This window comes from Sapajus apella, unplaced genomic scaffold (assembly GCF_009761245.1).
Source record: "Sapajus apella isolate SASKATOON/1434 unplaced genomic scaffold, GSC_monkey_1.0 scaffold102, whole genome shotgun sequence".
Lineage (NCBI taxonomy): Eukaryota > Metazoa > Chordata > Mammalia > Primates > Cebidae > Sapajus > Sapajus apella.
The window spans coordinates 2,243,863-2,258,107 of record NW_022437042.1 but is presented as its reverse complement, the minus strand read 5'-3'; the positions used below and the strand labels follow the sequence as shown (position 1 = coordinate 2,258,107).

The 14,245-nt window shown below is 38.8% G+C and overlaps 1 protein-coding gene across 4 annotated transcripts in view; it reads right to left on the bottom strand.

Moving 5' to 3' along the window:
• The window catches only part of DOCK11 (dedicator of cytokinesis 11), a 189,154-nt gene that overhangs the window by 68,072 nt on the left and 106,837 nt on the right, over positions 1-14,245 (bottom strand). For 3 of the 4 annotated variants that reach the window (XM_032258339.1, XM_032258341.1, XM_032258342.1), the window contains exons 24-31: positions 10,379-10,497; positions 8,257-8,326; positions 8,047-8,172; positions 6,131-6,202; positions 4,401-4,547; positions 1,925-2,008; positions 1,003-1,114; positions 476-514 (exon numbers count right to left, since the gene is read on the bottom strand). In XM_032258339.1, coding sequence (XP_032114230.1) covers positions 476-514; positions 1,003-1,114; positions 1,925-2,008; positions 4,401-4,547; positions 6,131-6,202; positions 8,047-8,172; positions 8,257-8,326; positions 10,379-10,497 — 769 coding nt within the window. The remainder of the gene's footprint in view (positions 1-475; positions 515-1,002; positions 1,115-1,924; positions 2,009-4,400; positions 4,548-6,130; positions 6,203-8,046; positions 8,173-8,256; positions 8,327-10,378; positions 10,498-14,245) is intronic. The other variant, XM_032258340.1, reaches the window with a different exon arrangement.

The following is a 14,245-nucleotide window of genomic DNA, read 5'->3' as shown; positions in this document are numbered from 1 at the left end:
ACTCAGTAACAAAGGTGGCTTTATCTGGGTAGGTTTTTCTAATGGTAATCAATTTGTTACTTCGGTGATTTGAATAAATCCAATCAGGTGGTTTCATCTACACCTGCAAAATTGTGGCCAACGTGTCACTAAACAACATCTGAGAGAAAGAGGCAAGCCTAATAAGAGGTGACACACTAAAACAAAACAAAACAAGTAACTTCCAGTTCCCCAACCACCGCCTCTATGCTGGCTTGCAGCAGGAACTTGTATTTTGAGGGAAGATGTTTTAAAGTTGATTTCTCTAGCAACACTCAATCTTATTTTAAAAGTGAACAAACACACTGCCTCCTAGATTTTCTGGCTACTTTAAAGCCTCATTTTGGCTAGGGAGGATTTGAAAAGCAAACAAAGCCCCCATCCATCTTAGCAATTCATCAAATCAATTGTTTTCAAAAACAGCAAGCTAATTTAGAGTGAACCGAGTTAAACCTACCTACTGAAGTCAAACGGTCCACCGCAAATGAAAAAAAATCTAATTAATATATGAAAAGAAAAGGGACAAATAAAAAACATAGTAACATAAGAATAGTGCTATACAACAAAGCATTCAATACAACTAACAATGGAGATAACTGAAGGCATTTCACAACTGCAGCACATACATGTTACTATTTCACTCTATCTACCTTCGCATTTTTTGATGCTTTGAGCAGAAATGCATTTATATGTTTTTTTAATTTACTCTTATACAAGATCCCAAACACTACTACAGAGAGCAATTTCACTAGTATCTGACATTTGCATTTAAGCAGCAATCTATTAACACTGAGTATGTGTAAAATATGAATATTATTACTGATATTATGGAAGAAATGCAGAAAACCATTAATGGACTTCAAATAGCAACAATTCTGAGATTACCTTCAAGTTGACTGCTTTAACTAAAAAACATTATACTATACTAGTGCTAGCAAAACATGGAAAGAACAAACTCAAATTATGGAAAATGCAAATACATGCCTTGAACCCGCTGCAGTTTAGGTTTTGCAAATGCCATTGGCAAATTCAGAGGAATGTAATGTTCGTGATTGCAAATTGTTTGCAGAAATTCAAACTTGTATTCAGCCAGAACCTAAATGGAAAGAAATGATACATTAGCTCATATTTAGTAGGCATTCGCTATTTTAAGAATATAATACAGCACATTAATTTTCACAATGGGAGTGCTTAGTATTCTAAGCATACCTTGAGATGCGACCTGTACAGGAAAGAGTTAACATAGCAGGTCCAAGATTACTATCCTTTAAAAGGCCTGCTTGTTGGCTGGCATCTAAAAAATGAAATTTTGAAATGTTCCCTACATGATAAGTTGCGCCTTCTGTGTCAGCCTGCTTAGACTATTTGTACAAACAACGTGATTTATAATGAACACCTGCTTTGCTTTCCTTTCTGAGTCTGGAATTTTGACCAGCCTCCAACACATAATCAGCCCCCAGTAAAATCCCTCAACTCTGAGTTTTCAACAGCCTTCCTTGATCGGAAATATTGCACATTTACAAGTGCATTTTCACTGCTGGAAGGAGGCTGTGCTCTGTGAGGCCCTTCACAGAGAGAAAGAGCTCAGAAAGCCTGCACCCACCCCATTTGATGTCTTTTCCTTTCCTGATTCAGCTGAGTATCCTCATCATGTCACACTCATGAATCTTGGCCATCAGTACAACTATATGTTGAGTCTGTGAATCCTTAGAATGAACTACTGAACATGTGGGGGGTCCTGGGGACCCCCAAAACACAATTCAGTATTTCTTGCTTTTAGGTATGTCTATATTCCAAGTACTAAATACAAACAACAGTTCCAAATCCCCTAGAAGAGAATAAACGTCACTTTTGGTCTTAGGCTCAGATGTCTGACATCCGCTACAATCGTGTCCTTGTAACTTACCTTAGGATCTTTGGGGCTGAATCCAGATATATAGTCATTTATCAAATTGAAAACAAATCCTCTATCCATTAGTGTCAAGCAGCGCTATAGAAACCAAAACAAAACGCAGGGTTAGTTACATAATTCTAAAAGTATAAAGTTTAAGAATGTAAAGTTTTAAAAATTCAAAATTGGTTCTACACAAAAAGAAAGCCATTTTCATTTTTATAGATAACTTTCTGAGCTTCTGATGACCTTAAGGAAAAAGATAAAGGGCAAGTGGCATCACTGGAATTGGGACCGAAGGGCCTCAATTATACAAATTTCAAAACAAGATGTATATATAGCCATACACACAAATATACGCTTATCCATACATATACACACGTACATACACAGGCACAGATACATATCTGTAACCTATTTAGCTACACTTCCTCATTTTGGTCAACTCCCACTTCCAAAGGGAAGTGCAGGGTAGTCTGTTAGCTACTGAAAGTGAGGTTTGGCTATTTACATATTAATAATTCAGACCAAAAGGGTTTTTGTGTTCAGTGAAGTCAAGGCCTAAAACCTCCCTTCTCTGTGACAGCCCTAAGTTATTCACATTTGCCTGCTGTCATTCTCCTATTTAAAGCTCTCAGCACCTTAAAACTGAAAAACTGCAGTTAGCCTCCTTAGTCTTCATGCCTCTCATGTCTCCATCCATCTGCTTCCAGATTAACCTCTAAGTCCTAGCCCTAATAGTGTCATTTTCCTGCCCCAAAGTTTCCAATAGTTCCCTATTGTCTCTAATAATTTCAGACTCCTTAGCTTGCCATTCCAGAACACTCACAATCTTGTCCCAACTACTTTTCCAGTTTCATTTGCCAATAGATCTCATTGACTTTCTTTGACTCTGTGTCAAAAAAAAAAAAAAAAAAAAGAAAAGAAAAGAAAAAAAAGAGACAGGTAGAATCTTGCTGTCACTCAGGCTGGAGTGCAGTAACACAGTCATAGTGCACTACAGCCTCAAACAATCCTCCTGCCTCAGTCTCCCAAGTAGCTGGGACTATAGGTGGGCAAAGCATGCCCGCCTATAGCATGGCAGGTGAACAATGCCCAGCTATAATTCACTTAGCATCCCCTCAAGATACACTGTATATTCCCACTTCTAGGTCTTTGGCTCATGTCATACCTAGCAATTCTATCACTACTTCTATCTGATCTTGTTCATTCTTTAAGGTTCTCATGAAATCTCATCTTCCTTAATTACATTGGCCCATGGATCCCTTTAAATACTTTATTCAATATGAGCTTGTATTTTACTTATTATTTTCCTGTCATCTCACCTAGATTGAACAATAAGAATTAACTTTTTCTTTATATCCTTCATAGCACCTAGAATATTTCTGTGAAATTCAAAGAATTCAGTATTTCATTAACTAGCTACCAGCAATTTAAATGCATGAGGAGGCTTAGGGGTATAATAAGGAGTGGTAGGGATAGTGGCAACCTAGAAAGTATGTGCTCTCATTTAAATAAACATTCAAACTATATTTAAAAACAGTGTGCAACAAGCAACACTTGTCTTCTGACTAGGGCACCTGTATGTGTCCTCGGATTTAATTAATTAGTCATTTCATTAGGGGACAGGGACAAATTTGTTGTGATAAATTAAGCTAAAAGATATGGCTTTTATTCAGAAAAGCCAATAAGAAATGCTGGTGAGGATGTGGAGAAAAGGGAACCCTCCTACCCTTTGGTGGGAATGTGAATTAGTATAACCACTATCGAGAACAGATTTGTTTGTATTTCTGGTATTACTGGTATCACCTTTATCATGTATATGTATATAAATTTTACTACTAAGATAGCTTCTCGCATCTTTTTTTGTTTAGTTTTGAGACGGAGTCTCACTCTATTGCCCAGGCTTAAGTGCAGTGGCATGATCTCAGCTCACTGCAACCTCCACCTTCTGGGTTCAAGCAATTCTCCTGCCTCAGTCTCCCAAGTAGCTGGGATTACAGGTGCCTGCCACCACGCCTGGCTAATTTTTGTATTTTTTGTAGATATGGGGTTTCACCATGTTGGCCAGGCTGGTCTTGAACTCCTGACCTCATGTGATACGCCCACCTCAGCCTCCCAAAGTGCTGGGATTACAGGCATGAGCCATCGTACCCGGCCAGCTTCTCACATCTTTGAATCACCACATAGAAAAGAAGCCAATGTCTTCTATGGAGGATTCTCAAATAACTAAAAATAGAGCTACCATGCGATCCAACATTCTACTCTTAGGTATATACCCAAAAGGAAGAAAATCAGTGCATCAAAGAGATATCTGCACCCCCATGTTTGTTGCAGCACTGTTCACAATAACCAAGGTTTGGAAGCAACCTGTTTTCCAACATTCTTATGATGACCTAGCTGAGTCTCTAGAAAGTGGTTAATTTTTTTCTTGGGCTTCCTATTAATGAAGAGGAGTTCCTTACCACATTCCAGCTATCTTTAAACTCACCTTCAGAAAGCTAGCCAAACTATAATTCACATTTCTGGATTCATCGGGAATCTCCGCATACCGAATAGTCACATGGGGAATTATTGCAAGAAGCAGTGAATGTAAGACATGATGATATGCCTCCGGAAATCTCTGGCCTCGGGGAAGCTGAAATGAAATAGGCACAGAAGAATGTCAGACTTCCCAAAGGTCTAAATCAATTGCCATTTTTACTTTCAAACATAGTCTATGAATAAATATATCTTAAAACTGAAGTATAATTGTTCTCTCAACTTAAAAATGACATCACTAGTTCAAGATGCTTTTGACTCTGTATCATTACACGAACTATCTAAAATCTCTATCTACCTGACTGAGGTTATCAGCAAGAATGGGTTGTTCTGCCCCAACTTTGGAATATCATGCTTCTGAGATACAGACACATCCCAGTTTTGTTTTGTTTTGTTTTTTCTTCTCTTTCTTTCTTTCTTTTTTTTTTTTTTTTTTTTTTTTTTGAGGCAGAGTCTCGCTCTGCCTCTAGGCTGGAGTGCAGTGGCATATCTCGGCTCATTGCAACCTCCGCCTCCTGGGTTCAAGTGATTCTCCTGCCTCAGCCTCCGGAGTAGCTGGGACTACATGTGCCTGCCACGACGCCCAGCTAATTTTTGTATTTTTAGTAGAGACGGGATTTCACCATGTTGGCCAGGATGGTCTCAATCTCTTGGCCTCATGATCCACCTGCCTCGGCCTCTCAAAGTGCTGGGAGTACAGGCATGAGGCACTGCACCTGGCCCCCACATCCCAGTTTTCATTCTACTTTTTTCTTGGTGCACGACGTATATGTGCACTTCAATTTCAGTAAATGTATTCTAAAATTCTGATAAAAAATAAGTATAAGGTGAATATTTTGTACTTCACAAGGTCTTGGCTTTATCATTCCTATGAATAAGAAAATATTTTTGTACCTTTCAAACAATTAAAAATTACAACTAAAGGTATACATGACATTCCAGGATAATATCTAGTACATAAAGTATTTATAACACTGCATGTGCATGGACAAAGGTAATGTCTGATTTAACCAAATGAGTCTTCCCAAGAGATATTTTTAAGCCATAAGACAAAGGCAAAGCTTCTAAGGTGATGAGTTGTATATAGCAAATTATTATAGGAAAGAATCTATGTGGAAAAGTCTCTGCAGATTAGATGGTGAGAACATATCAACTGTGAGACCTCAGATTTATGCAATACATCCATTGTTTTTGTAAGCAACATTGAAAATGCCAAGCACTAGGAGCCTTTAAATATAAAAGGGTATTTGCATGGCTCTCTGAGAGTAAAATTAGCTTTTTTGGTTTACATCAAATATTACTTTTATAAATATATACAATTATCATTTGCCAATTAAAAGTTATTCTTTTTTGTTGTTGTTGTTTTTGAGATGAAGTTTCACTCTTGTTGCCCAGGCTGGAGTGCAATGGCACAATCTCAGCTCACCACAACCTCCGCCTCCTGGGTTCAAGTGATTCTCCTGCCTCGGCCTCCCAAATATCTAGGATTATAGACATGTACCACCATGCCCAGCTAATTTAGTATTTTTAGTAGAGATGGGGTTTCTTCATGTTGGTCGGGCTGGTCTCGAACTCCTGACCTCAAGTGTTCCACCCACCTCAGCCTCCCAAAGTGCTGGGATTACAGGTGTCAGCCACTGTGCCTGGCCTAAAAGTTATTCTTTATCTTAATTTACTTACCTTAATCTTATTCTCTTCCAACAAATATGTGGCCATCGACTTTGCAATTATTTCAAAGAAAAACCATGAGTACTAAAAAAAAGAAAGAAAGAAAATCTTTAACAGTTACCAAATCTTTGAAGCTTAGCAAAGTTTCACACATCAATATGGGTCTTGTCTTTGAACTTTACTAACATTTTCAAATGATCCCAAGTCACTATCAAAGTCTTACAGAATATCTGTAAATGGTTTTAGCAAAAAGGTACTATTGTACTTCAGGGTTGACTGGTAATAGCCAAAGGAAGGGTGGGAGTCTTTGTCTCACTGTGGAGGAGTATTTTATCCTCAACATTGCTTCTCATTGCCCACACATGATAATAAGAGAGCAAACCAATTTCTAGTTTATCTTGTTACTGCTTTTAAATGCTCTATAGACAATGAATCTTATTACTGCCTGTTCTTAGCTTGGGCCCCAACCCTGCCCTTGATGTGACATTAGGGCAGCCTAAGTAGCCCAGACCTCTGCCTACATCATGTAATTTGAAGAGCAGAGAGAAGCCTCAATCAGATATACCCCAAAATACTCTTAATTCTACCATTAATAAAAGAAGTAATAAAAATAATGACAATAATAAGAGCTACCATTTCTTTTTCTTTTTTTTTAATTGCATTTTAGGTTTTGGGGTACATGTGAAGAACATGCAAGATTGTTGCATAGGTACTCACGTGGCAGTGTGATTTGCTGCCTTCCTCCCCATCACCTATATCTGGCATTTCTCCCCATGCTATCTCTCCTCAACTCCCCACCCCCCGCTGTTCCTCCCCTATTTCTCCCAACAGACACCAGTGTGTAGTGCTCCCCTCCCTGTGTCCATGTGTTCTCATTGTTCAACACCCGCCTATGAGTGAGAACATGCGGCGTTTGATTTTCTGCTTTTGTGTCAGTTTGCTGAGAATGATGGTTTCCAGGTTCGCCCATGTCCCTGCAAAGGACACGAACTCATCGTTTTTGATGGCTGCATAATATTCCATGGTGTACATGTGCCACATTTTCCCTGTCCAGTCTATCATCGATGGGCATTTGGGTTGGTTCCAGGTCTTTGCTATTGTAAACAGTGCTGCAATGAACATTCGTGTGCATGTGTCCTTACAGTAGAACGATTTATAATCCTTTGGATATATACCCAGTAATGGGATTGCTGGGTCAAATGGAATTTCTATTTCTATGTCCTTGAGGAATCGCCACACTGTCTTCCACAATGGTTGAACTAATTTACACTCCCACCAACAGTGTAAAAGTGTTCCTATTTCTCCACATCCTCTCCAGCCTCTGTTGTCTCCAGATTTTTTAATGATTGACATTCTAACTGGCGTGAGATGGTATCTCAATGTAGTTTTGATTTGCATTTCTCTAATGACCAGTGATGATGAGTATTTTTTCATATGTTTGTTGGCCTCATGTATGTCTTCTTTTGAAAACTGTCTGTTCATATCCTTTGCCCACTTTTGAATGGGCTTGTTTTTTTCTTGTAAATCTGTTTTAGAAGAGCTGCCATTTCTTGAGTGCCCACAATGTGCCAGGAACCATGCGTTAAATGCTTTACTTATATTTTAGAAATGAGGACTTGGAGGCTCTGAAATGCTAAGTAACTGGCCCCAGGTCACAAAACAATTTTGTGATGGATACAGGATTCTAACTCAGGTGTGTCTGATCCAAAATTCTTTCTTTTGTACATTTAATTGAGGGCAAGGGGTGGGTAGGGGGGTAGGGTGAAGAAGGTTCTGTGGAGAACTTCAAGAAAAGGATGCATGGGCAAAGTGGTGGGGAGAGGATGGGTCACATGTGAAACTGATGAAAGACTAAAAGTGAAACAGGAGGACATTAAAAAAAGTATGTCTATGGCTGTTTTTTTCCTTGCTGTGTGCCGTGTTCCTACCTTTAGCAATTTGTTTATTGCTAAAAAATCTGCAGACTGTTTCAATATTGCTATCATTGTAGTAGCCAGGGTTTCATGTATCAGCTGGGCCTGAGGAGCACTTGGTTTTTCGGGTCGGAAGCTATACTACAAATAAACAAAAAAAATGAACCGTAAGACAAAATTGTCACATGAAACAAATTGCTCAGAAAGAAACTTTACTCCACAAACCTTTATGAATGATCTTAAATAACTATCCAAGCCTTCTTCATGGCACTTTGATACAATATGTAAGAGAACCCTGAAATGACAGTCACAAGAGTCAGCATGTCATGCTATAATGAATTACCATACTTTGATTCTTAAGTAAGATCATCATGTCTAACCCCCAAAACATCTAACACTGTCTGAATCATTAAAAGTGAGATGATTGCATTAGGTATAATGGTGATAGTTTAGGTATAACAAAGATTTCAGCATCTAACATGCTCAGGCCTTATAAAACATATTTCTTAGATCAAAAGGAGGATACTTTAATTTGACAACCCAGATGTTACATCTGTTCATAATTCTCTGTATGTGTCTGAAGCATGGTGGTAGCTACTATGTAAAAAAAGACTTCAAATCAGGGAACTATTGATATCCCGTCTAGTGACAATAAAAGGAAGAGAATAGAAAGATACAATGAAAAGCATGCCAACAGATAGGGAGAAAAGGAAGGGAGAGACAGGGCAGGGGTAATGACATGAATTATAATTGTTGGTAAGAGATTAGCAGTGCTCCTCAAAGTTTAGCATGCATCAGAAGCACCTTTTAATAGATTGCTCAGCCCCTCTCCCAGAGTTTCTGATTTTGTAGGTCGGGAGTGAAGCTCAATAATTAACAATTTTACTAAGTTCCCAGCTGATACTGATGCTGCTGGTATAGGAACCATGTTTTGAAAACCATTGGCTTAAAGCTTCTTCTATTTTCAACCACACTATTCCCAACAGCAGCGATGCACACAAATGGTGTGTGGCTGTGGTGTGAGGCCTGCTGGAAAAGGTTGTGGCAACAGCAGAGGCAGCAACGCCAGAAACTTCCAGCACTGAGCCCACAATTTAAGAATCCTATTTTGATTTCAAAATTCAGGTGCATTTTGCATTCTACTCTACAATATATCCTTGTTTGTTTTCATATAAAAATAATACTTCCTTATTCTTTCAGGTAAAAATTGATGACTTAGGGCCACATTCTGTTAAGTATGCATCCCTAGTCACCTGTGACTATTTAAATTGATTAAAATTAAAATTAAGCACAACTAAAAATTCAGTTCTGGCTGGGGGAAGTGGCTCATGCCTGTAATCCCAGCACTTTGGGAGGCCGGGGAGGGTGGATCGCCTGAGGTTAGGAGATCGAGAATAGCCTGACCAACATGGTGAAATCCCATCTCTACTAAAAATACAAAATTAGCTAGGCGTGGTGGCAGGTGCCTGTAATCTCTGAGCTGAGGCAGGAGAATTGCTTGAACCCGAGAGGTGGAGGTTGCAGTGAGCCGAGATCATGCCATTGCACTCCAGCCTGGGCAACAAGAGCAAAACTCCGTCTCAAAAAAAAAAAAAAAGAATTCAGTTCCTCAGCTGAACCAGCCCCGGTTGAAGTGCTCACTGGCCACATGTGGCTGGTGGCTGCTATACTGGACAACACAATTGTAGGACATTTACATAATTGGATAACGTTCAATTGGAACTTATATATCTTCTTAAATACATAAAGCAAATATTAACAGACATGAAAGGAGGAATATATTGCAATACAATAATAGAGGACTTCAATATTCCCACTTTCAACAATGGACAGATCAACCAGACAAAAAAGTAATAAGGAAACATTGGACTTGAACTACACTTAGACCAAATAGACCTAACAGTCATATATAGAACACTCCATGCAATACCAACAGAATATCCATTCTTTTCATGAGCACATAGAATAGTCTCCAGGATAGACCATATATGTTAGGCCACACAACAAGTCTTAAGAATTTTAAGAAGACTGAAACTATATCAAGTGTTGTTTCCAACCACAATGGAATGAAACTAGAAATCAATCACGGGTGAAACTGTCGAAAATTCAAAATAGGTGGAAATTAAACAACATGTTCCTGGGTCAAAAAATAAAAGGGAAAATTTAAAATATCTTGAGACAAACGACAATGAAAACTCAACATACTGAAACCTGTGGAATGCAGCAACAGCAGTTTTAAGAGGGAAGTTTATAGTAAGAGGGAAGTTTATAGTAATGAATACCTCCATTAAAAAATAAGAAAGATCACAAATAAATAGCATCTTTGTATTATAACATTGAAACTCACATGGTGCAGTTGATAGGAACGTCATCTTCATGGGTCATATTTGTGAGAACTCGGAAGAGTTGCATAAGAATTACAGGTAGAAACTGTATCATGACTTGGATCTCCATGGCATGCAAACACTAAAATTAAGTCATTATTAGTTAAGAAAACAAACAGAAATATGATAAAATTTGCAAATGTGAAACAGCAAAAACATTAATGAGAAATACATTGACTAGTGTATAAGCTCACTTGAATGTGAGCTTTCCATGGGACAGGGGGCTTTTTATTAATTACTTAATCCACACCTCTATCTGGCACTCAGATTTTGTTAGTTTATTTAATGTTAAATAGTTTACTCAAGGTAACAAGTATAATTTGGATAAACAGATTTTGGAAAAATGACAACTGACTCCTCGTAAACCAACACTCAATTGCCTGGGGCAGTGAGGAGGACGAGACACATTTGGAGATGATACTGGAGATGCACCTACTAACTCCCAGGCATTCTGTATGTCTTACAGGGGAATGCGGGCCATCAATTAATCTGGTGAGAAGTTGAATTCAATAAAGAGTGGTTCTATATGTAATTGGCTCTATACCATCACCCTACAAAACGGAGGTGGTTTTGCAGTCTAACAATCTCACAATACATTTCCTGAGATGTGCTAACACTCTGTCTCCAATAAGTGCGTTACAAATGTTAAAAAGAAGAAATGTAATCCTATATATGAGAAATGATACAAACAGTGAAAGTTGTTCAATTTCTTTCTTCTTTCTTTCCTTCTCTCCACATTCACTCACTCACTCAACCAGCCAACGAAAATAAAGGAAACAAACCTCACTGAGCATCTTTCTATATCAATTCAATGTGTAGTGCTAAGGGAAATAGAGAGGTGGACAAATCAAGTCTCTGTACTTAAAAAACTCATGAGTTCTCTTTCCCAGATTCCGACTCTTGTCACGATCTGTCTTCAAGACCCTCTAATCGATGACCGAAATAATCTAAATTATTTTATTTCTAGCAGGTCTCTGTACCATTTCTCTTTACTCTCAATACATCCAACCTTATTTCTAAATTAATCTTCCTTAAATACTCGTTACATTAGATCACCTCCTGCCAAGATTTTTTTGATGTCTCCCCATAGCCTATGGCAGTAGTTCTCAACCAGGGGCCATTTCATCCCTGACTGATCTGGTAATGTCTGGAAACGGTTTTGGTTGTTACAACCAGGGGGTGATACTGACATCTAGTGGATAGAGGCTAGTGATGCTGCTAAATATCCTACAAAGCACACACAGACCCTCAAGGACAAAGAATTATTCTACCTAAAAATGTCAATAGTGCCAAGGTTGAGAAATCCCGGCCTAGAGTATTAAGACCAAGTTATTTCAGACCTTACTGGCGTTTTCTGCTTAAACAACGATCACTGTTCTTTACAAAGCCAAACTGGTATCTCTGCTTTCTTCACTGTTCTTGAATTATCTTAGCCAAATCCTGGCCACCATTTCAAGGCAAGTACAAATCCCCACTTCAGTGAAACCATTCATTTTCTCAATTGACAAAGGGAAAACAAATGAACTTCCAATAGCCAAGCACACCAAAAAACAAAAGTAAACCCGAACAAATAAACAAAGGCCATGGTTTCTATCATCAAGTAGTTCACTGTGTACAGGGGATAAAGACATTTACTGCTATTTACTGGAACTAAATAATTGCAATATCAGCAGTAAATAGCATGATTATGGGATATACAAAATGCACAAAGAAGCAACTGAGTGCACAAGTGGGTAGGGAATGTGTGGTGAGGCCTCAGAGATGTGATAGAGTGAATGATAAATAGAACAGTGTCAGGTAGAAAAGAGAGATGGGCGTTCCCTGCTACCAGTAGCGCTCCTCTGTCATTTATTCTCAACACTGCAGCCAAAGTGCTCTTTTTGAAATGCAAATTAGATAATGCCACCTTTCTGTAGTTAAAAACAAAACAAACCACCATGAACAAAGAGCAATCATAAGCTTCCATGCCTACAACATACCCTGCCTGTCCCTCCAAACCCATCACTTGCCATCTTCCCCCTGCAATGCACACTGTGCTATAGCTACATGGTCTTTTATTTTTCTGTCCTTCAAACATACTGATGTAAGGTATTTACACCCACTGTGATATTCTGTTATCCTTTTACATGGCTTTATCCCGTAAGGTTGTCTTCCTCTCATCCGTTCAGCTTGAAATGCCATTTCCCCCAATAGGCCTTCCCTGACAACTCTATGTAGAATGTACTCCTGGTCATATTGGATTCCATGAACCTGCTCTCTTTTATTCATGGCACTCGTTTATAATCTCTGTACCGCAACTAGAACAGGTATGCTGTCTAAACCATTCCCTATTCAATTCATGGCACCCAGAGCAACATCTGGTCCATACTACGTGATCAATACATATTTGGTGACTTACTGAATAAATGAATAAAATAAGAAAACAGGCCAGGCTTAGTGGTTCATGCCTGTAATCCCAGTACTTTGGGAGGCCAAGGCAGGCGGATCACTTGAGCTCAGGAGTTCAAGACCAGCCTGGCCAACACGGTGAAATCCCATCTCTTCTAAAAATACAAAAATTAGCTGGGTATGGTGGTACATGCCTGTAATCTCAGCTACTTGGGAGGCTGAGGCAAGAGAATCGCTTGAATCTGGGAGGCAGAGGTTGTAGTGAGCTGAGTTTGCACTACTGCACTCCAGCCTGGGTGACAGAGTGAGATTCCATCTCCAAAAAAAAAAAAAAAAACCAGAAAAAAAAAAGATAGCAGCCCCCTAGTCTATAGTAGTTCCTCAGTTCACTCAACCCTTAGCACTTGTATTCTGTATCAAATACTGGACATTTAATCATATATTGCTTTGAACTATTAATTGTATTATTGACAGACTGTCATTTAACTTATGTGTGTCCTGTTCTTCAGTTAGACTGTAAGTTCCCCTATGGACAATAACCGTAAGTTATTCTTCTCTGCAAGCCTCAAAGAGCTAGGAAAATAATATACAATAAGAGCTTAACAAGTGGATGGTAAATGAATTCTTGAAACGATATCATTTATAGGAACAATAGATAGCAAGGTGTGGTAGAAAGAACATGGGACTTGTCATAGTCTCACCCCAGTTCTGCTACTGACCAGCTGAATGACTATAAGCAAGTCACTTCTACTTGGGCCTCAGCTTCCTCATCTGTTAAAAAACACAAAGTCTTGACCAGGTGTGGTGGCTCACACCTGTAATCCTAGGACTTTGGGAGGCCCAGGCAGGTAGATTACCTGAGGTGGGGAGTTCAAGACCAGCCTGGCCAACATGGCCAAACCCCGTCTTTACTAAAAAATCAAACCAAAACAAAACAAAACAAAATTAGCCGGGTGTGGTGGCAGGTGCCAGTAATCCCAGCTACTTGAGAGGCTGAGACAGGAGACTCGTTTGAACCCAGGAGGCAGAGGTTGCAGTGAGTTGAGATTGTGCCACTGCACTCCAGCCTGGGTGACAGAGCAATACTCCATCTCAAAAAAAGAAAAAAAGGAAAAAGTCTTTAGAATCCTTTTCAGCATTAAGGTTTTATAGAAGAGCTTGGCTATTTCTGAAATCACATGGTGTTTCATTGATTACCACTAGAGGGAGAGTGTAGGTCACATAAATATCAGAAATTCCTCATCTTCAAAACAAACAAACAAACAAATATGAGCACTTTTCCATTTTAAGAATATCAGTATATATTAAAATGATGCTCTTTTCCATTCCACTTAATTAAAACTTTTATAAAACTTTCCCATGGGAAAAACAAGCCTTAACAAAGCATTCATACATATCGAAGTCCTAGACATTTACCTGAAGAAAGTATTTAAAAGTTAGAT